General features: G+C 32.0%; 1 protein-coding gene across 1 annotated transcript; it reads right to left on the bottom strand.

Annotated features, from left to right (window-relative positions):
• Positions 1-1,983: 1,983 nt before the first annotated feature.
• Positions 1,984-11,932, bottom strand: LOC132946714 (zinc finger and BTB domain-containing protein 18-like). The gene is made up of 4 exons (XM_061016772.1): positions 10,480-11,932; positions 4,107-4,911; positions 3,904-3,960; positions 1,984-3,820 (listed from the first exon to the last, which is right to left on the bottom strand). Exons 1-4 carry the CDS (start codon positions 10,666-10,668, stop codon positions 3,579-3,581), a joined length of 1,293 nt encoding a protein of 430 aa, XP_060872755.1. The 5' UTR covers positions 10,669-11,932; the 3' UTR covers positions 1,984-3,578.
• Between the last annotated feature and the right edge of the window lie 12,927 nt (positions 11,933-24,859).

The following is a 24,859-nucleotide window of genomic DNA, read 5'->3' as shown; positions in this document are numbered from 1 at the left end:
TACATTGGCTAACAAGCGTCCACAATAAAATCGTATTCTGTGCAGTCGACCATGCTTAACATGTTAACTGACGGTTAATAAATAATATGAATAGTAGGTATATATTATGATAAAAAAAAAAAAGTAAGTATTTTAGTTCTTTCAAATAAATATTCAAAACTCTAAATATGCAGTTTATATCAATGTTGATTGAAATATGCAAAATTTTAACTTCTATACAATAGAATATGAATCCGTATATATGAGCCAATACCTATAGGCTATAGCTAGTTAACCGATGTATTTGCGGATTAGAAATAAAAAATGTTAATGCATTGAAATCCTAGCCCTATACTAATTACTAATGAGTAATGAGTAATGAATACCAAGTTAGTAATATTATATTACGGTAGATTCCTCTCACATGTATGCTGTATCCATGATGTAGCCATGTAGGTACTTGTAATTTTCATTTTTTTTATCAATTTACCTACCTATTTATAATAATATATACAAATTATTACAAATTAGTATGTAACTGAAATGCCAAGTACGCGCATATTAAGCGAAATGTACCTCAGGTACCTGTGAGGTTTTCGAAATAAAATTATAGTTGAGGTAGGTACCTACGTAGCGAGACGACGAAACATTTTTTAGTGTCACGTATATTTAAGTGGCGAAATTGGCAGCTTATATTTTTTTAATTGCGATTTCGTTATTATAAATGTATTTGACGTCGACAATTGTCGAGAACAAAATACGACGGCCAATTTAAGATTTAAAAAAAGTAATTCTTAAGAAATTATTTTTATTAAAAACAAAAGTTATTCTCCTCGTTAAACAGGTTAACTACTTAATTATGGCTCTCCGTCGGCGGACAAGACCGCACAACGCACACATGGATAGGTACCACACACAAAAGTACAATTATTAGGCATATCAACGAGTCGCGAGTTTTTCGTGTCAAGTAATTTTTGTATAATAATAATCCATATTACCCTCCCCCCCCCAATAAGTAGGTATCGGGGCAGTAGATTAATGGAAAAGTGTTATATAACTAAGAGGCAGCAACTGAAATATAAAATATATTTTTCAACGAAAAATTGGAAAACCCGGCGCACCTTAAGCTTAAAATCTGTTTAATAATATTATTACTTCAATATAGCCACTGTAGCCCCCCGAGGACGTTTATTATTTGTACCCAATAGAAAAGTTTGGTTGCGCTGTAGGCATGTAAGAAGTATTATATCTATTGTGACTATTCTGTGGTATAAACGCGTGCGTATAGTAAACTAGTAAAGCTCTATGGAAAATGTCGGAAATCTAAAATCAAACCGATCGATAGATTTCCTTTTATAAGTGTATTAAGTTTCGCAACGGATTAAGGGCAATACCGAGACAATAGATCCTCGCGCATATTTTTTCGTTCGAATTCGCACGTGTAACCTCTCCTCTATTAATTTATCATCATCAGTCGGTAGGACTATTGTTTTGTTTTTTATTTTATTTTTATTTTTTACGCCTTAAAAATTTCAAATCGTAAATGACCTGCAGTGGCTTGCAGACCGTGAACAATTGCGATTCGTTTCGGTCAGAGAAAAATACGTGGCCAACACAAGCTTGCATAGCTTTCCTCGTTTCAGATACGCTTAAGCCTCGAGTGAAATCATAAATACATCGCAAAACCGTATAAATTGATAATATATATTATTATTATTATTATTATTATACAGGTTGTACCGCACACACGCAGGCCTCGTCGTCTGCTTTTCAAAATATTCATAACTGGACCAACAAAATTAATGTAATCGTGTGACTAGCTGATTATTTTGAATTTCATTTTATCAAAACTATCATCGTAGAAAACATAGTTTTTTTTTTCTATTAGGACATTTAGACATTAAGATACAGAAATAATCTTCCACAATTTCATAGGTATTTTTACAAGTTTATTTCATAGAAAAATTAAATAAGTAGGTACCTAAAAAAAAGAATGATAATAGATTCATAAAAAAGCGAATAATATTATAAATCCAACACAATACTTAATAATACAAAATTAATAGTTAACAAAATTAGTCTTAAGTATAAATCATATAAAATGTATAAAAAAAATAGGGCACTTACCATATTTCTAACCTGTTTACCGTTACAAAAAATTCATAATATAGACGTATACAAAATAATAAAACGAAATTTTATATTGGTAGTTTGTAAATAATATAAATCAAGGAAAATGCCCATTATTAACACAAAAATACAATAATAAACATTGTACATGGTCAGATCGATCTAATTCAGTCAGATGAAGTATATATTTAAATACATATATTATATATATACACATATATAACATAAAATTATTGTCATGGAAAAATAGTGGATTTTTTTTAAGTAAAACTAGTGGTGCATAAGATGAAGACCCGTAGCGATTTAACAGTCGATATGTATTATTCAAAATCCTAAGACTTGATTTCGTGAGCAAATTCATTTAACATGAACCACCTCTTATTGTACTATTTTTATCATTTTCCCAACAGTGTGGAATACCTTTAACATTATTTTGTTCCGTAAAATATGGTAGTTTACTGACAACTAGTTTTAACCATCATATAAAAATACAAACCTAACATATAACAAAGCACATGTAAAAAAAATTTTACAAAAAAATAAAACATGTAGGTACATCTGAAAATACAACAAACATTTGGAAGACACTAGTTGTACATACAGTTTTAGAAACGAGAGTATAATCTGAATGCTGTAGTTTAAGTAAAAATTCAATAATCACATGTTCGTAAGGCACTTTGGAAGCTCACAGTGAGGTATATCCGTAAAAAAATACATAATAAAACATTGATACAAAAAGAAAAAAACATTTTATCACATAGCGTTAAACAATTCATGAGCTTTGAAATTCGTAATTATATAATGATAAATTCGCTTAAGTACTACAACTTATAAAAATAATTAATACTAGAGAATAAACTTACATGTAAGTTAAGATGATTATCATTTAATTTTATATATATTTTAGGAACAAGTGTCGCGGTTAATCCTTAAATACTGCATACATAATATTAATATTATATAAAATAATACGCACACTGTCCTACAATTACATAAGAAAAAAAAATACAACTTAACATAAGACACATGCATATAACATTTTACATAAAAACACAGTTTCAAAAACATCTGGTCATATAATGAGGACAACATTATTCATATAAAAATTCCAATGTTTAGGAAACAATATTAAGTCATCGTGTTTAAAAATATTTTTGGACATTATACAATACACAATGGATAATAATTAATAACTGTTATTATAATAAAATCAATAGAGTCAACTCAAATTGATATTGAGCCTTAAAATTATTTGTTCAAACGAATTAGGAAAATAATTGTTTCATTTCATTCAATAAAATTGGAAGCTAATACTGAACCCTGATCAATGAAGTTTCCATGAAATCACAACAATGAGCAAATATGAAGGTTTGTTTAATAATAATAATAAAAAAAATTAAAAGTAAAAAAGTTAGAGAGCCTCAACTACTCAAAACTTTTACGTTGGATGTTGTGACGCATCTAGGAACTTACTCTAACGCAGTGTGGTACTTGCGTATGTGCACCCTTAGATTACCACTCTGTTTGGCGCGATATTCACAATGAGGACAACGATGAACTGGCTCTTTCCCTCCACATTCAAATACTTCATGACGTTTCAATGTACTCTTCCATCGGTACCTCTTGCCGCAATGCTGACAACTGAATGGATTTGCTTGAGTTGTACGCACATATTTGGAGTTTTGTTCAAAGTTTTTCCACCATAAAGAACCTAAAGGAAAAACTATAATAAATATACATCATTCATTAGCACACAAAATCGACTATGTCAAATGACAAAGTCGTCATAAATACCTTGATCCTGCATGTTTGGTGGTATGTTCATGCCTCCATATTCAGTAAGTTCCATACCTGAAAGAATAACATCTTTAAAGTTAAAGCATTATAAAATATATAACTAATTATTAGCAATCAATGACTTGACTTAAATTAGTTTACTAGTAACAAATCCATACAACAAGAAACAATACAATTTTGATTCAATAAATGATTTTTACCTTCTTCAGGCCGAAAATTTGTCATGCTGATTTGTGAGGATGATAAGTCTAACTTAGCACTTGCGCTTGTCGTACACATATCATTATGAAGATTATTTTCACTTTCACTAGCTTCTTCTTCTGTATCAGTTTTCTCAAGTTTAATATCGCTTATTGAGCCACTAGAAGGCCAGCACTTTTCTTCTTTATCTTCAACTATTAAACCATTGACTTCGGACTTTTTCTCTGGATTATCTTCGTCGGCTTGAACATTTGCAGATTCCACCACAGGTTTAGGAATGACTGGAGGAGATGGTATGTTGGCCTTGCCTTCGCCAGCTAAACTGGGTGCAGTGGGATTTGGTGTATTGTTAACATCTAAACTATTAGCATTAGTACGACTCGGATTAACTGGTGACACAACAAGACTACTAAAGTTCTTCACTGGTTGTACTAATTTACGTCGTTTTATATTTGGTATAGGAGGTGCAATAAGTGTTGGGGGTGGCAGTGGTGGTGGGACAGTCATGGATGGATCAAAAGCACCATCAGTAACTTTAGGTGTAACAGACTTTTTTGGCAGACCAGGAGAAATATTTCTGGTTGCATTTTTTCGAGAATCTAGTTTTCGATCAGATCGACCACTACTTTCGGTCAGTCCTTTGATTTGCAACGATTCAGCTGCTTTCAGGAATGAGCCAAGTTGTTCTTGGGTAATGTTCACTTCACCGCGGTACATATAGTCCATCATAGAACGTAATTCTTGATATGTTACATCTTTAAGTATAAGCACCGGATATTTGTCAAAATGTTGATTTAACAGCATCTAAAAGAAAAAAAGTAGAGTAAAAATTTGTCTAAAATACTTCTAGTAATAATGAAACATTTAATAAATAAATTATATTTCTGTTTTTAAATACCTATAACCTAACATAAGAAAATTGATTACCTATAACAAATTTTACAGTATATTGTATATATATATAAGATGTAAGTTTTTAAAAAAACCAACAACAAAAAATGTATCTACAATTCTTTGAGCTAAAATTAAATAATTATACTTTTAGAAGCTGGCATAAGTATAATGTGAAATCAGAAAATACCTACTTAAAAAAAAAAAAACAATTCTCTGAACTATTCAAAACAACTCATTTCATTCAACACAATCAAAGAAATTATTATTATTTAAAGCAATTTGATTAAAATTAAATGTACAGATAAAGGGACTAGTAATAAGTTATGTGATATATTTTTATTGGTGCCTACTGCCCAACACAGTAGGTAGGCTATTATTAAATAATAATTCACATAGCTTGTTACTGGTATCTCATAAAAGAGGTCAAGTTGACAAAGTGTATCAGACAGCTGTCTGAATAATGTCATACACTCAATAGTCTACCGGAACAAGAAAAAAAAAGTATGAGCTAATTTCTCCTCACACATACAGGCTAAACAATATATTATATTCTACACATTTATTGCCTATTGTGTGACATATTATTTTCTTTTTTTTTATTACATTTATAAATTCCTTAAAAAATTCATTTTTAATAGTACCTATAAGAAAAATCAAAATACTATTAAGTGTTAAATTGTATTTGTTCTGTTTATTCTATACACATTTAATAAACAAATATCATATCAATATATAATAGATATAAGTGAATTTTTAAAATAAATAATTGAAAGACTAAATGAGGTAACAAAGTAACCATCTTAAAAAAAAAAACTATCTAGGCCACTTTTTTTATGATTTGCCTTCTATTATAATTGACAGTACACTCAAAGTTGGATGTACCAAATCAGTGAATGGAAAATAGAAAGGCAATAATAAGATGAGGCTAAACACAGTTATATAATAGTTTTCAACAAGATTTTCACGGTATTTGTTTATTTTAAATCATTCAGTTGAACTAAAAGTAATTCAACAAAGACCTAAATATAAATTATAGGTATTACATTTTAAGATGCAAATTCATTAACTACACATATATAACATTTTCTACACGAATAGTTTTTTTTTTTAAAATCAACACCCAACTATTAAACAATATAATAATTAAAAAGAAAGAGATAAAAAAGATAAAGAATTATGCCTAAATAAATAATATTTTATATACCTTTAATTTATATTTAATTAATTAATATAGTATTACTTATTATACTGATAATAGTAATGTATAGATTATTCTATTATCACATATGTATCCTTTAATTTCCAATATTGTAATACCAAAATATCATCTCAAAACAAAGATTTATAGGTACAAATACGTTCATTAACAATATTTTAATGAATAATAATTTGTACACAATTTTCAATGATTAATAGATAATAGGCATATGTTCAGTTAATAAAAAAAATAATAGATTATAACAACACATATACAAATATGCATTGAAACCTTTCAAATTATTAACATAAACATTTTATTCATAAAAATACATTAGAGGAATTAAATGACAAATTATTATAGTTTTGACATCAAATATATTTTATTGATTACTCTAAACTGAAAAAAATAAGAAATAAAAGAATAAAATATTATTTTGCTACATATTTAGTATTATGTACAAAGAGTATTTTCAAATATGACAAATAAGCTAAATATTCTCTCTTATCTCTGAAATATAGTTTAATAAGCAAAAAATAAACTTTTTTCTACGAATTATTTTTCAACAAATTGTCAACATATTTGTTAACCACATCACATTATGTAATAACTTTTTGTACTTAGTTAGGTAATGATAAATAATTAAACAAATTATGCAAATTACAATACATTATTAAATGTAGGGTAGAACATACACAGTAATTTAAGTGAAAAATTAGTTAACACTATACCTATCCATTAAATGATACATACCTGTCTAGTTAAAAAAATTGTATTAAAAATAAATGTATTCTGTAATATATATCTTAAATTTATAAAAAGTTTAAAATTTTTATAATTTTTAATGACACGGTCAAAACTAATAATTACTGTTTTTAGCGTTTAAGAAAAATAATTGATCTATTTTTTATAGTAATCATTGGACAATTTATAGTTTCAGTTTGTTAACAAGGTCTGATCAATAATAATTAACATGTGTCTCAATAAAATAAAAATTGAATACAGAAAAGTTGTAAAATTGTATTTTAAATTATAAAAAAATAATTTGGTATCTAAATATCTAATAAGTATTAACATATTGAAAATGAGTAAGTAGAACTAAAAGAGAAAAAAGGGTAATTAAAATTGTGTTGACTTCAATATTATTGGATTCTAACAAAAGTATAAATACCTACCTATTATTTTAAAAGTATACACAATGTTTTTTGATTTATAGATAACCAACTTATTTACTATACCAAATTTTAAAAGAAAATAGTATTTAATTTTAAAATTACAATCAACCCGAAAAAATTAATCATAACCTTTTGACCCGCCAATGAAAAAAAGAGATAATGATAATTACTTGATTTGATTGTTTTATTCTTCTAAATTACTGAAGTAACAAATAAGTTTTCTATCACTAGAATATTTTAATAAAGTTACAAAAAATATTCAAACAACATATTTTATTTCGTTAGAAACTATAATGATAACTATTTAGAATCCAGTGGTTTTCGATTACCTACATTTATCTATTAACTAATAATAATAATAACAATAATTCATTTATTAATTATTCACTGACATTGATATTATTTAAACATTTTTTTATTTTATTATTATTATAACTTTAGATTTTATACCTAAATTTAAATATGCAATGGAAAACAATTATAAATATATGTATCATAAAATGCATCGATACAAAATATTTATTTAAGAAAATTTGATTTTAAATACATATATATACAACTATGCAATGATCTAATTTTTAATTTAAAATCAACAATTACTTAGAGAATGAATATGATGTCATAACAACCATGAAAAAATAATAAAAGAAATCAAACATTAACAATATGGTTAACATCACACATTTATCATAAATTTGTGTAAAGGAAATTTACCCAATCTATATTATTGTTTGTTTAAAAATATTGCATTAAATTAATTCTTACCTAATGCTTGTTTGATACTTTAATAGAGATAATAAAGGTAATATATCACTAAGCACAAAATGTACGTACCTATATAAAAATAGAGCTAAATATAGGAACTATAGTTTATAGTTATAATTTAATTGCCTACACTAGTAACGTCTCACAGGAATAGGCAATTAAAAATGAACATTTTTAGGGACCACGTGAACGACTTAAAACTTAGTTTAGCAATAAACCTAGGTATATTAATTTATTAACATTTAAAAGTTAAATTCAATTTTTCTTTTAACGTTGAATATATCATACCTAGGTAATAATTTGGTATTATTTATGTTTGTATTATATACATTACTACTAATAGGTTAGGTACCTACTATATATATTATATTAATTATTGAACGACATGAAAATGCAGCTTTGCCACGTTAAATTAATAAGGTTCCCTGCGCTATACCTATATTGTGTAACCTACTGGATTCAACTAATTATATTTAACTTTTTGTATGTTGATATATTAACGATGATAGAGTATCAATAAATATTATATCATACCTACTTAATTCTACTATTTTGAAATTACATAATTAATTGTTTTGACAGTTTGATATTCTGTTAAATAAAATAGGTGCTTTTTTAAATAATAATTTCACTTTGAAGTATAAACTAGGTACATAATTACTATTTAGACATTTTTTAAATTACCTAACTTTAATTGTATTTGTATAAAGTAAGGTAAGCTGGCTATTTCTTATTCGGGGATATTCTTAGGAAACTGACTAAGTAAGCAATAAAATAACGTTTCTTAGCTATGAAATATGGAACATTTTACATTGTTGTTATTGTATTATGGACCCTAAAAAATTAATATAATTCAACTTTTGCAGTAGGTAAGTAGGTACCTACCAACAATAAACTGTTGATTGTAACTCATCAAAATTCGACTTTACATCATCCTACGTATATACATCTTTAAAACAAGTTTAAGACACATCCAACCAGACTTACTTACATAACTACCGCCATGACTATACCTACCTCAATCAATTCAGAAGATTCTGGCTTTCTATAGCCAATACATAAATTAATAAATCAATAGAGAAATTTTTAAAATATCAGTGTTATTCAAACAATACAAAAGTTACATGAAATTTTTTATGAAATCTTTATATATTAATATTTTAACAATCAAATTCTTTGTATCAGAATACTTATAAATTTACCAACATATATATATATATATATGGGAGGTAGGATTAGTTACATAAAAAAATATATTTAATTCATGGATACTGGCTAATTTAAAAAAGAACCTACTGTTAGATAATATTTGTTTTATGGTTAAATAAAATTGTCAATTGTAATAGTTTTACTGACACCTCAATTAAAACTAGATACAGTTCAGTTTATAGGAGACATCTACTAAAAGAATATAGTAAATTAGTATGCTAAATTTAATGATGCTGATAACCTTTCATAGGACCTATTAACAACTTTTAATATTCTGATTCATTTTCTATATCATTCATATTATATCAATATAATATACCCGTATGTCATATTATGTACCTAGATTATATGTCTAACACAGTAGTATTTTTAATCCAACCTAAATGAAAGGACAGTTCAATAGATTAACATAAAATATTTTGGGTATGTACAGTTTTTGTATCATAGTAGGTACCTAACTAAAACATGGAAAGTTTTTTTTTTTTTAAAACAGTAATTGACGTTTGAAAACTTAGATAGTTTAAGACAATTACGAGCTAACAATAAATAACCATGCAGAGAAGTAATGTGAACACAGCTTTTCATATAAATGACTACACCACACACTGATAAAGATTTAGGTTAGTTTAATCATAAAATCCAAAACCAACTAATAAAAAGACTGGCTGTGCAAAGAGTAATGCAATGAGCAACAGGCAACAGTTTAACGTGAACGTCGATTACCCCCAATGCTTTCGATCAATATTCTAACCTACAGCCAAATAAAAATCACGTTTTCGATTCATCAATAGCGTATTGGGCAATAACAAAACCACCAAAAAAGTTTCGTGAACAACGGATATCCGTCATTGAAACAATGATAAAAACAACAACAACCTCGACCACGACAACAAAGAAAAAGTTGGAAGTTTCGAGGGCGAAAAAATCGATACGTCCTGGCCGACTCAACAGGTGCTCCTCCTCCGTGCGGTCAAACAACGAAAACGCGGTGGCACAACATATGGGACACGCCGCAACGTGGATGACACCACGGCGCGATAAGATTCGGGTGGACGACGACGTCCACAACAACCAAAACGACACACGGCCGTAACAATATATTATACTAAAAAAATGTACGGCGAGGCTTACCGCGAAATAGGGGCTGCAGGCGGACAGGACGACTTTGTGCGCGTTCATGCACTGTCCCTCGGCGGCCAGGGCGCAGTCCACCAGCGATCCGCTCTCCAGCAGGCTGTCGAACACCGAAATCAACGTGTTCTGATGGTTGTTCCACCGCAAGCAGAACTGTTGCTGCTGCTGCTGTTGGTGGTGGTCCATGGCGTGACGGGTTCGACGGTGGTTATAATATTATTATGATTGTGACAACAACAACAACAACAACAGCGATAATATTATATTTTATGGTATCGTCCGGACACGCGGACGGTGGACAGCTGCTGACCGGCTAAAAAACGTGGACGGTATTGCGCTGATCGTACTTGCCTGGCGAAAACGTCTACGCTACAAAATGCGACGACAACAACGGCGACGAGCAGTCGACGCGAAGACGACCTGTTGTGCGCGTTCGCGTGTGCACAACATACACACACACACACACGCACGCACGCACTGACACACGCACGCGCAAGAGCGAGACCGGTAGGGCCGGACGGCTGTGTTGGAACAAACGCGCGCCGCAGCGGCAGCACCACACGCACCACAAAAAGCGCGAATCGCACGAACACGCGAGATCGCGAGAAACTTATCGGCCGAGATACACGAGCAAAGTCGACGTACGGATAGTAATAGTTTACGAGTTAAAAATTAAAGATATTCGAAAACGAGAACGTTTGGTTATTATAATTATAACATTATTATAATGTTATTACGTATATGCGATCGACTGAATATCGTGTCGAAATACCAGCTAATACCCAATATCTTATAACTCTTGTTATGATTGTTGTGGTCGATCGTACGATGGCAAAACATTAGGTATATAATATTATCATTATTAAATATTATTACGACGTCGTTGCGGATTTCGCGACGGGCCTCCGGAACGCGTAGAATGAGTCGGTACGGAACGTCGTGCCACGGTCGTCTGCGACAAAAGCGTCGGATGAGTTACTATTGTTGGGCCGATATCATGAGATGGGTATGGTGGGTATCTATTGGACGTCCGGCGGTCCCGTTTTCAGCGGTGGCAGCAGCACCGGCGAAAGCAGCGCTGTGGGACAAAGAGAAATTTTCACACTGAAACGCGGCGTAACGAAATTCAAACATACCATCGCATCGGCACTCCGGTGTGGTGTTCGGTACTTCGGTTCGTCCGTCGCGTATATTACCAAAATATTGTGTGTGCGCGCGCGCGCTCGCGGGCCGGGTAGTCTCGGGCCGTTGGAGGGGTAGGACTGGTACGGTGGCGCGGGAACGGTCGGGCGGGGAGCCGAGAGAGAGAAATACACGAAAAATGGAGAGAAAAACAGAAACGACGGCGCGAAACGCGGACAATAAAGTTTTTTTTTTTCGGCAGTGCCAACTTTGAAAGTTTGCACGGTAATTTCGGACCGGTCGGCGGTCGCTGCACACGGAGGGCGGCCGCGGCCGTCTTCGGGCCCTCCGCGCCGGTTACCCAGAGGCCTGTCAGCGGCGGTGGGCAGTGGCCAGTGCTTTATGATAGTAACCAGTAACTAAGTTGTCAATCTCGCCAAATTACACAGCACGAAACCATCCAACAACGCAGGCTAATGTTGTGTTGATTTATCTTTTGATATATTATTATTAATGTGTGCACACACACTCGCACATTCAATATAAAAAAAATTATAATATTGTTATCAGTCCGCGTGCCAGCGCGCGTAAATGAGTTTTTTTTATTAATGAAACGAACGTCGGCGGCGCAAGTGTTAATTAGTGCGGGACCGGGGGGAACGTCAATCCGTCGGCCGGTGGGGTCGGCGGCGGCTACGATTTACGGATCCGTAAACATGACCGACAATTATTGTTAGAGTATAGTAATAATAATATCCGAATAGTTATTTCTGTTATCCGGTGGGCCGTTCGCCAGTGTTATTAGTTCGTGGTCGACGTGCCGAAAAATATATGGTAGAGGGAAGAAACGTGCTTGCAGTGTGCGCATCCGCCGGCCGCCCGAGGGAATGGCGCGTTCGGCGTACCGGTCACACTGCGCGCCTCGGCGAACGTTTGGAAAGTTCGACGGCGGCGGCGGCGGCTGTTTGTTTACACAATACACGGCCGCGGAGATTCGAACGCGGGCAAAAAAAAATATCGAAACAAGGGAAAAAATAAAGAGAGAAATAATATGAATTTTCGACGGCGGCACGGTTTCGGTGGGAGGAGAGAATTCTATTTCACGGAATTACATTGTGATGATCCGTATCGGGTCCGTCCTCACTCCTCGTCGCCGCCTCGTGGTTCTTTTATTATAATGTTATTATATGTATTATATTATTATACACGTTTTATTATTATTTTGCTGAAACCTCGTATATAACACAATGCGCTCGAAAAACGGTACATAATATACTTGTAAATTGTAATATAATATAGTATTGTACTTTGCGTCCTCTCCGCGCATATTCATTGGAAAGCCAATGCGCGTGTCTTTTACTATTTATAACACACCACGATGGATACTGGAAACAAATTATCATTACGTTTGTGACGCAGACGTACATCAAATATTATATTGTGTACTCGAGATACCATTGTCTTTAATTCCCGAAAAAACTAGCTCGGCCCGGCGCTTACGCATAATATTAATATGTATTATATCCTCTACGCACACTACACCGAAATAACAATAATAATATACGATTCGTCAGCCGGATCGGAATATTTTAAATATTTTGGAGAAAAAAAAAAATTGATATTACGACGAAACGTCCCGTGTAATGGCATGATGACGAACGGTGGCGGCGGCGGACGGACGGACATAATAATATTATAATATATTGCTATGTTTTTCCACGGTAAACACGTGTTACGTACACGTACCGTGTATATTATTATTATTATATATTTTATTATCTGAGATCGAGATGAACTATACAGTAAAAACCGATCGTCGTCCGGCGGTGGCAAAATCCGTTCACGTCCATTCGTTCGATTTTTTCTGGACACGACGCATATGTGTGCGCGCATGCCACGAATTCCGAGAAATGGGATAAAAACTGCCGAAGACGACGACGATGGTCCGCCGCGACGCCCCCAAAAGGCAAAAATGTATAATATTATCAACGGGCGGTGGAAAAAATGTGTTCTCCAGCCCATGCATGCTGCGGACCCACGAAATATTACATTATTATACGTCGTGTTCGCCACGCGGGTTCGATCGTATACAGAGCGCACACATTGTCGCGCCGGGCCGGAAACGAAGAACAATAGTATCGCCGGCGAAATGCGGCAGTCCCCGGGATAAATAATTGATTGTGAAAATTAACGATTTTATTTATTTTAATAATTATAAATTACTAATAAGTTAATATCGTGTTAAACGGGATGATTCTCCGGTCGTAGTACACGGAATACGGACGCACTAAGTAAATAAAGTTGTGCGAGATTAATGGGATTGGTATAGCTGCGATTTTCCGACTTCTAACACTGCAAGTAGTGTAGACACGCCGAACACGAGAATTTAGAAGTGTTATATTTCCAACATACCGATTGATCTAGACATCTAGTCAATAGTGTGATTCGTGAATTCTAAAAACTCATTTTAATTCGATTTTTCAATTTTTTTAATTTTTTCCAGAAACATTGAAATAATGATGAAAGTCGATCTCGAGTAGAGACTTTGGTCGATAAATTCAAATATGTTTTCAGAATTCTAACGACTTCATTCGCTCAATCTGTACGTTGGAAATAGAACACTTCTACATTCCTATGAAGCGCGTGTGTTAGACCTTAGGCAATGACAGAAAATCACTTCTTTCAATCTACGATATTACTTTAATTTTTTTCCATATTATTATTATTATTATTATTTACTGTCCTTAACCTTATCAATAAACAATATGAAAAAAAAATGTCTCAGCCATTTAAGGAGTGATAAAAATATTATTGCATATGTTTTAAATAGTGCACACGAATATTGTGTATCAGTCCCTAGAATTGCGTCCAACTCTAATAGTCTAATCATAAAAGAAAGGTAGCAGTTTAGCAGGAATTTCGTTCTTACATAATAATACTATTATAATATACATATTAAAAAACAAATTAAATTGTAAATTATTTGTAAATTGTATTTGTCCAGCTTACTTTAGGAACCACTAATGAATTGAATTATGGTGAAAAAGTAACACGAATTGAGTCCCCGACGCAATTCATTCAAAAAGGTACGTTTAGTGTTTGCCTGTCTTGGTACAAAATTCGTGAGCACTGTTTAAAACGAAGATGAACCACAAAATAATTATTGTTGGATTGTATAACTTAATATAACTCGTTTTTATACCGGTCTGGATAAATGGAGAACTAGGACCCTAGGTCATATAACCCTCGTCAGGCTTGTGTGCAAATAAACAAAAGAGATAAATTTAATTTTAAATTAACTGTGGTTATTTTGTACTCCTTTAAATTGTTTTTTATTATATTGAATGGTTTTAGAGAGGGCTTCCCAGTTTATCCATTGGAATTTCGCCCCTGAACTCTTTAAATCTTCAGGAACTTTAAGCACGTTTTTGCTTCCCTCGACTACTTTTTTTTCCAATTCGACTGACATTTATGACTTACGGATTAATCATTCACGTTTAACATAATATTATTATTAACAATTATTATTTATTAACAGTTAATATTACTATTTATTACAGGTAGTCATAGTAGTCGAGAAATTCGAATGTTTTCGATGAGATGGGCGAAACGCGGACTATCGGAATACTAAATATTATTGTATACAACGTTTGCGTACAAATATCATTCCGAACCAACTGCACGAATATAATGTTAATAATAATAATAATAATAATAATAATATTTGGCAATAAATCTCGTCGACCCCGCTCCGTCGAATATTATAACCTATACCTGCTGTTATATGCATTGTGCCGAGCCCGTTTCGAACCCTTGTCGAAAGGCACACACGTGGTAACCTCACTATTATATTATTATTTTATACAACGACGGTGTTCTTCCACCGTTCCCAATGGTGTTTTTGGACTAGCGATCCTGTACGTTCGTATATAAAAACGCGCGCGCATCATCGTCTCTTGTGCAGTAGGTGGTAGGTATACACGTGAAAAAAATATACAGGTAGGTAGATAGGTATAGGCATGGGTTTAGGGTTATGCCGCCGAACGAACGAAAAAAAAAAAGGTTCGACTACGACGAAATATCCAAAAACTGGTTTTCGAACGGGTATATATGCGATATTCGTGCGTATCGCGTGTACAGAGCGATTCGGTTATCCGCAAATTCGTCCGACAACACAATTACAATAATATTGTGGTGTATTATCGTAGTTATTGTGCGGACAATGATATTATTAATATTTTCAAGTCGATCGAAAATGCAATCGGACGTTTTCAAACAATCATAATATTCTAAAAACTATCTCTTTTCAAAGACCACCTCGTATTCGTTGAGAAAGTCCACCCGTACTGTTCTGATATATTATTATATCTTGTGACCGTAGTCGGGGGTGTTATCGATTTTAAACAAAAATTGTGTACTGCGACGAGCTCGTTTGCCGTTTGGGGTGGGGATTTATTGAGGGTCACTCACAGCATTACGAGTGTGTGATCCATAATTGTATTTCGAAAAGAAATAAATATTGACACGGGTAAATATTATCTTGTATGAAATTTTTCCCGGAGTGAAGGACTGGTTTGCGTTAAATGAACCACTCGGTATAATATAGCGCGCGCGATCGTGTACGAGTAAATACTAAATAACGACAAAAAAAACCTCTATATTTTAATAGTTAAAATATATATATTCGAACAAAAAACATAAAACGCACGAGATTATATGTCGACTACCTAACTGTCCAGTCACGATAAGGTTAGGTATATTATAAATTCGAACGTCCTTTTTTTAGTTCGATCGCGAAAACGTGTCCGACCGTAATATTATTACAATACTGCCGGTAGCTGAATTTTTATTGCGCTTTTATCGACGAATTATCGATTTATATTTATATATAAATATAATACCAATGTGTGTAATATTGTACACACAATGATAATAATATATATTTATTTATACGTAGGTAAATACTATTAATTATTATCATCGTATTATAATGTAAAATTGTAGAATTGCTGTTAATGGACACTTTCCGTATTTACCTGTAATCATAATGTGAACAAATAAAATATAAATAGGTATATAGGTAACTACATAATATTAAAACACATCGTTTATTGTTTACGGTGTACGCCAGACGGCACAACAAAATCTATTACGATGATATTATTTTAATACCAGTCGGCCGCCGATACCCTAAAAAATCTCGTTCGATACGCGAATGACCGATAAAAAAACAAACTACATAGTAAACTGTACGACAATAATCGGTTCGCGCGCGTTATAACAATAGGCATTACGGCGATCTATGGACCAGGTATATGGTAACGCGTGTAAAAATATCTGCAAACTATGAGTCATTACTCCGTTTACCGCGACGATCTGGTTGAAAAGTACGCTGAAAGTCAGTGACGGCGGCGGCGGCGGCCTGCTTGCCGCTCGCGGTGTTCGGATGTAGGTCTCCGCCGCTGCCGCAACGAAAATGTTTTTCTCTCGCGCGATTCGTTACGTTTGGTTTCCATCCGAAAAGCGCTCCGGCTCGGCGTCACACTCTTCTCTAATATCTATTTCTCATTTTCTCGCCACCCGCCGTCCTGCAAAACTGTATTATTATTATTATTATTATTATCATCATCATTCTCGCCGTGTGAGCGTATGCTGACTGCACTATATAATATTATGTACGGCTAGAATACAACTATTTTCCAATGTCGTCGGCCTTCGGAATTCGCGACCGCCAAGGCCAGGGATTGTCGAATTTGCGCATAGGTATATATAGCGACAAGTCCAGTTCGGTCGCCATTATACATATTTCATCATAATAAACAACAATACAAATCATTTATTATAACTTACCTTTGTTATTCGCCGACCGTTTGCGTTCGACTATTATTACGCGCACGCGTGCTCGCTAATTGGACATTCGGACGGGTCGAGAAACGTTCGGTAAAAAACATACACACACGATGGAGCGCGAAACGACGGAAAGAAAACGGTATTCGGTCAATTTCCGCCTGAAGAATAGGAAATTTGGCAACTGATAGTAGGAAATTTTAAAATAATATTTGGAGGGATTAGAAACGCGAACTGTTTTTTGTGCTAAAAAGATAATAGGACTTTTCATTCAAATACGTATATAGGTACCTACTAATCGATCTAATTACGCAATAAATATCTTAAAAACAAGCTTGGATTCCTCATTTTCTCGTCAAGTCGTATTTAGATCCTATTAACAACTTATAAACCAACTTTAAAAATTTAAAAATCGGAGAACTCAATTCATTGTATATTTGTATAGTATAGGTATACCTATATCGAGTGTACCTCTTCATTGAGTAGGTCACGTGAATGGATGTGTACAATTTTAATTCAATGCTCATCAAGAAAAACGATTCAGAGCAGAGAAGGTATCTGTCGCTTGTCATTCTATTATCTATAGATAAAAATAAGATCTATAATAAGTATATTATATATATTATATAATTATTATTGATATTGACTTTCAGGGGTGGACTGAGGCAACTTGGCGCGGAAAATCTATATTTTGACCGATCCTTGCCATTCCGTCATTACAAAATGTAAAATTTAAATATGGTATAAAAGTTTTAACAAATGAATAGTTTATCTTAAATACAGAGTATAATATATTACTTATTTTCTATTACTCTATAACTGAGTCACAATGGATGAAAAACTTAGGTCGATCTTTAAACTGCTCTAACTTAATTTTTCTAAGATTTTCCTTTCTCTCTCACTGATTTTCTCAGCACCACCCTTTCTTTTAGCTTCCATTTTAAACAACCAAATAGTGAAATAAATATTACAAAATCACCAAAAAAAAACACACTGTATACAATAAATTAATAAACAAGTGAAAAAATTCACTTTTATGAAATAAGAACGTTACATTGAATACATTGAACGTACGAAACTCTACCTATATATTTTATCAGCCAATTTACCCATCAATAATATTATATTTTATATTTTACTATTATGCGTAGGTGCAATATATATTAATATTATATATTTTATTGTGTACAATATATTATTAGGTAATATTAAGTAAATACTCGCTGACTAGGATATATTAATTGATTTCCACGATTAGTATAATAAAGTCATAATAGGTTATAAATAGGGCGTATAGATTTAAATGTAAAAAAAAAAATAAGAAAAATGCGATTTAACGCACTAATATTACAAACTACAAAGGTAGATAAAATTCCCAGAAAAATTAAAAGCCAATTTAAATGAATATAAAGTAGAATTTAGATGGGTATAGTCGATATATTTTGTGTTTCATTTTAGCACTGGACAATGAGATGCTAATTAATATTTTCAAATAAAAACTTCAATAGTTATAATTGTTGTAAGTGTTGTTTTGTATAAGTCTATAACTAAAGTCATAGGAGCCTGGACCGAACACAATACGTAATAAAAATAGAAACATTATTTAAAAAAAATATAATTAATTATTATTTGCTTGGAAAGCAATGTTTTAGAAATTTCAGCAAAAAATGCAATTTGTATTTAAATTCACGCGCTAGTTATAAATAATAATTTCTGATGACACTCAGCCGAACACGAAATCTAAAATCTTAAACACCTAGGTTATATAAAAAAATGTTCACACTCACGTGGTTTCATACGAAAATACAAAATATTTATCATTTAAGTTTATAATCATCCATTTTTTTATAAATACAAATATAATTACAAATTATTTTTAGCAGAGGCCCACCGGAAAGTTCCCGGAATTCAGCCAGCCCAGTCCGCCCCTGTTGACTTTTGAGAATGAATTTGAAGATTGAGTTAATACTAATTTGCCATATAGAACGTGGTATAAATAGGCAATATAGCTTAGGTAATTAATTCTTTTATTATTATTTTTATTAGCTTATTATAGCTTAACGACAACACTTAAAGCTTGTAAAATTCATACATTTGAATATACAAAATAATAGTTAAACATAGTAATAATGAAATACATATAGTTATAAAATAATCGATATTAATATAACAAAAATAGAAGGTAAATTAAAATGTACAGGAAAATTCATAACATTATTTAATTTAATGAGATATATGAGATTATTATAATGATGTTATAAGTGTAAAACGCTTGTACCACGATGAGGAGGGAAACGAGTGGATTACATATTATAATTAATGCAGAAATGAGAAATAGGTTTGAAATAAATTTAGATATCAATGGGTCGTTAGTAGAATTATTGAATAATATAATATGGACTACTATTAGTCACCGACGGTGGCATAAGAAAGTTTAGTCTGAAGAAGTGGAAAGTTAAGAAAATATGACGCACAGTGGTTTATACTCGGAATGTGATGATTTGGTTGAATGAAATGCCACTTGAGAAGGGATTTGCATAGTTTGTACACCGGATATACTATTATCTTATAGCTGGACGTATCGCTCCCGCATAGGGCGCACTTGACTGCAGTTGGCAGGGCTTCTTAAATTAATTTAAATATTTTAAAAATGCCATTGTGTGTAATGTATAATATAGTAAAATATAATGAATAATAATAATATATACCTTCGAAAAAATTTCAAATAAAGTATTCTTGGTAAATTTCTGACCAAGTGAACAATTTTTTAACGAGGTAAGCAAACACATATATTAAAAATGTAACTAGATATACCTAGCATTGTTTTGTTTGCAAAAAATATGTTGTTATTATTAAAAACTAAAAAAAAGTTTTAATTTAAAATATCGTTGAATAACTCTAAAAAAATTTATTATTTTGAAAATTTGAAAATTTTTAATTTATAAAATAGACATTTGTTGAACATTTCAAGTGTGTGTGTTTCCTGAATGGTTTTCCTTTTTGAATTACAACAAAATATATCAAAAATTGATTGAGGAAAAATAGTTAATTTAGGACCAAATGTCGAAGAAATTTGGATTTGAAATTCCCGTGAAAAATTAATGTGACTTTCCAGTAAACTTTTTTTTTGTTATAGGTACCTACGAAAATTGATGAGAAATCTTGTATTACGCATTTTCAGGACCGTGGAGATAAATCAAGTGCCCCTGGGTTCTGGGACAATCAAATCCGGCCCCCCTATAAGTCCTCAGTCCTCACCACAGTGAAGTATTAAACTTACTACAATAGGCGTGCGCAGGACATTTTTGCTGAGGGTGCACAATACTAAAATTTTCCCTAGCCATTTAACAAGTTCAGGCCAGGACTAATAAAAAAAACGATTTTTATAGTGTATTGTACATGCCTATCATCGTGTGACCACGGCTCTGAAAAAAATTATAAACTCAAAAAATATTATCTATCCATCTACCTATTTCTAAGCTGAACTCGCTGGGGGTGCAGTTGCATACCCTGCACCCCCCCCCCCCCTGTGTGTGTACCTATGCTTATACTACTAACATCCAGCGTAGTCTTTTCATATTGTGTATACCAAATAGATATCGTATAGATATTTTATAAATATATAATTATTATTATGATATAGGTAATGTATAAGTATTCTTAAACAACTACCACGATACTTAAAAACATTAATATTGTAGTGTTTCAATTCACATTGTTATCGCAGACTTGTTATTATAGCCTTTAGGTACTGCATTATACTGCATTGCGCTATAATTTTTTAGCAACAAGCTATTAACAGGAATCATGTTGGCAGCCCATAAATAGCCAACACCGGCCCATATTAATTAATAATAAGTCGGGAATTGGCCGGGCCCCAGGGCTACAGTCCCGGCTGCCCCCCCCCACTTCTCGTCGGGTATAGGTACATTTGTAAATCATAGATATAAAAAGAAGAATTTTTATGAATTTCTAACTACAAAATAATCTAAAATATTCGCGATTTTGATGGATTTTGTCAACATTTTAACCTTAAACGCTTAAAAACAAATATCGTGACAATGTTTTTTTCGATATTTTTTATATGGTATATGAGCAGTTCATGAGGGACCTTGAATTAAAATTTCAAATTTGTTGACGTTCAAAATTTTTTTATTTACATTTAAAGAAAAAAACTAAAAAATCATAAATGTCCCTAAATATATACCTCAAAAAACGTCAAAATATTTTTAAAATTTTATGATCAATAGAAACTGCTAATATAGGGTTAGATATTAATATATTATACATGGCGAATAAGATTTCAAGTTATTCGTTTTTTAGTTATACCAAAAAAACAATATTGATTATGTCAAAAACTGCAGGTTTTGCTCAAAAATAACTGTTTTTCTGGCTGATGAAAGTGAACTATTATTGAAGGGTCGGATTTAGGCAATATTCTATATCCATTGTGAGTGATGTGTGACTGCAGTATGTGTAATGACTGATCATTAGTGTGCGTGAATTCCTAGAATGTTTTATATAATTTTAATGATAGGCTACGGCTAAGAAGCGGTGTCTCAATTTATTAAATGATACGAGAGCAAGGTGGCCATCGAAGAAACATTAAAACGAACAATAAAAAACCACAGAAAAAAGAAAAATCATATCGATCTAGCTACACAAGACGAACTTGAGATTTCGGTAAGTCATCAATCCTTTGACACTTATTAACGAAATTTAATTAGCCGGTAAGTTGAATAATTATTATTTGTACAAAACAATATACTTTAGAAGTTTCAAGTAACAACGAATAATATTAAAACCTTATTTTAACCCAAACCTTGTTTTAAATTTTTAATCTTAAGCTGTAAAAAATAAAATTTAAGTATAACATTTTCAAAATGTTTTGACTTGTTTTGAGATGTTTATGGACATTTTCAGTTTCCAGTTTTTTCATTCTTTTTCTATAAATAATGTGTCAATAAAATTGTATTCGTTGGGTCAAAAACTTGAAAATTTAATACAAGGCTCCTAGTATATTGTTACAATAGCAGTTGAAAAATATTAAAATTATTATTTTTAATATTAAAATACAGTCAACATTTTTTTAATAAGCATTTAAATTTTGAAATTTGACAAAATACGTGCAAATACGAAAATGTGCGAAGTATTTAGTTTAATTTAGTTATACTTAAAAAATATTGTTCGTGGGTACTTACTTGATACTTCTAAATCAAATTATTATATTATCTCCACTCAGAATCTGAAATGTTATTATATACATACTTATTTATTTTATTAATTTATGTTGAGAGTGAGAGTGGTGTTCTATACAAGAGAGCCACATAACAAAGTAGTAAATACTGTGAGTCTGTGACTTGATGATAACGGGAAAGAAGCAAATGAAAATATAGTGATGTTTGCAACACATAAAGGGCTAGTAAATTTAACAAGTTCTTGGAGATGGTATATGGATGGAAACTTTGCTTTGGCATCAAAACTTTTTACTCTACTCTTATGTTATACGTGTAGAAATGAATACAATTTTTACAACAGCAGCTAGTATACATTCTTTTACAGAATAAAACTTTGACAACTTATGAGCAAATGCTCACTACGCTTTTAAAAAATGTGACAACCTAACCTAACATTTATTTCCTGATCCTCTGATAGTACATGTTAATGTTGAACGTACAGTTATCATAGCTATCACGCGCATGTTCTCGGACAAGATGTACATGTTTCTACCATTTAACTCAATCAACCTATCGGAAAGTACAAGAGTTATGACTGTGTAGACACAATACAGAAAAGATCAAAACTCAATTGAATTTTGTGGAGAAATTGATTGTTTGGCATTTTTTCCGGTTCCAGATGTCAAAGATGGTATGGCATATTTAAAAAACATTGTTCCTGAGGCGGCCGAAATGTGATTAAATTATTTCGATAATTCGATACAAGCATAGGCACAAATTGACAATTTGGCGAGACGGACAGCATCGTGTCGATATCGATAAGTTCTGCGTTTACAGGTGTTATCACTGCGCTGTTAGTCGATACTGCATACGGTGAATCCGTCAAAACGTTAACGTCAGTGGATGGGACGGACGGCATCTTATCTTGTTCGTCGACTGCGGCATTAGTTTGAAATGAAATTTTCTCCCGAAAACCTCCATCGAAGTTGATGATCAGACATAATTTTTTCTACTAGAAAAGTTGAGAAGTTTAAGATGTACAAACATTTACAAATACTTCACCTAAAAGCTTATAAATCATAACTAATAGACTGGACGAAATCAAATTGTAATTAATTTTCAAACCCCCCTCCTATCATTGAAAAATCCCGTGTGTGTCACCGTATCGTTCAATTTTGAAAAAACCGTCGACCAGCAACGAATATTGCGGCGTAATCGGATAACATGCTCGATTTAAGACTCAAGAAGACGCGTGTGTTGTCTCCGTCTTACAAATGTACAACATAGCAAAAACTGTTATGCGCGGTAAAGAACCGAGAAGGCTACTATATCATAACTAAGAAACGAGATTTTCACCACATAAAAAAGGTGGATAAGTGGATGTCGCTCTGCTGTACAGCAGGTTACAAGTGGGTCACTGTAATTGATGGTGTTACATTTGAAATCAATGATATAATATCATTGTATAAGAAAAACGATTCTGAGCGAAAACGGTCAGTCAGCCTATGATTTTACCAAGTATATTTGATGATATTGTGAATAAAGTAATTTATATATAACCTATTTACGTGGAGCCTTGTTTTAAATTTTCAATCCTTAGCCATAAAAGTTAAACATTTTATACATTTTCAACTACAAAATAACTAATAAATTATAAATTTGATAAATGTTGTCAAAATTTGAACTTTAAATGCTTATAAAAAAAAATTGTGCCTATGTATTTTTAATATTTTTCAACTGCTATTAGAACGATATATCAAGAGCCTTATATTAAATTCTCACGCTTTTTTACCCAACAAAATTTTTTTTATTGATATTTATAGAAAAAAAAACTAAAAAAATTGAAAACTAACAATGTCCGTAAACCGCTCAAAAAGAGTCAAAATATTTTCAAAATTGTATGGTGTATAGAAAATGCTAATATAAACATTCAGTGAAATTTTCAAGTATCTACAGTCATTCGTTTTTTAATTACAATAAAATAAGAAAATTGTTACATGAGAAATCGATTGAATATCAAATGTTGTAAAAATATAAATTTCAGACGCTCATAACAATTTAATTTAAGTTTCTTGTAGACATTTTTTTTTTTGATAATGGTATACAAACTTATGAGTAATCATATATTACATTTTAAAATCTTAGATTTAAAAAGAAAAATTTTTATGAATTCTCAACTCAAAATAATTTGCTAATTTTCGTGATATTTCCGTATTTTGTCAAAATTTGAA

Source organism: Metopolophium dirhodum, chromosome 6 (assembly GCF_019925205.1).
Source record: "Metopolophium dirhodum isolate CAU chromosome 6, ASM1992520v1, whole genome shotgun sequence".
Classification (NCBI taxonomy): Eukaryota; Metazoa; Arthropoda; class Insecta; order Hemiptera; family Aphididae; genus Metopolophium; species Metopolophium dirhodum.
The sequence above is the reverse complement of the archived record's forward strand: the minus strand, read 5'-3'. Positions and strand labels throughout refer to the sequence as shown.

Excerpts from the sequence above, each read along its gene's own strand:
- LOC132946714 (XM_061016772.1), bottom strand. The coding sequence starts at position 10,668 with ATGGACCACCACCAACAGCAGCAGCAGCAACAGTTCTGCTTGCGGTGG. Across the intron at positions 4,912-10,479 it reads CCTGCAGCCCCTATTTCGCG|ATGCTGTTAAATCAACATTT; the intron begins GTAAGCCTCGCC and ends TTTTTCTTTTAG. Across the intron at positions 3,961-4,106 it reads AAATTTTCGGCCTGAAGAAG|GTATGGAACTTACTGAATAT; the intron begins GTAAAAATCATT and ends TTATTCTTTCAG.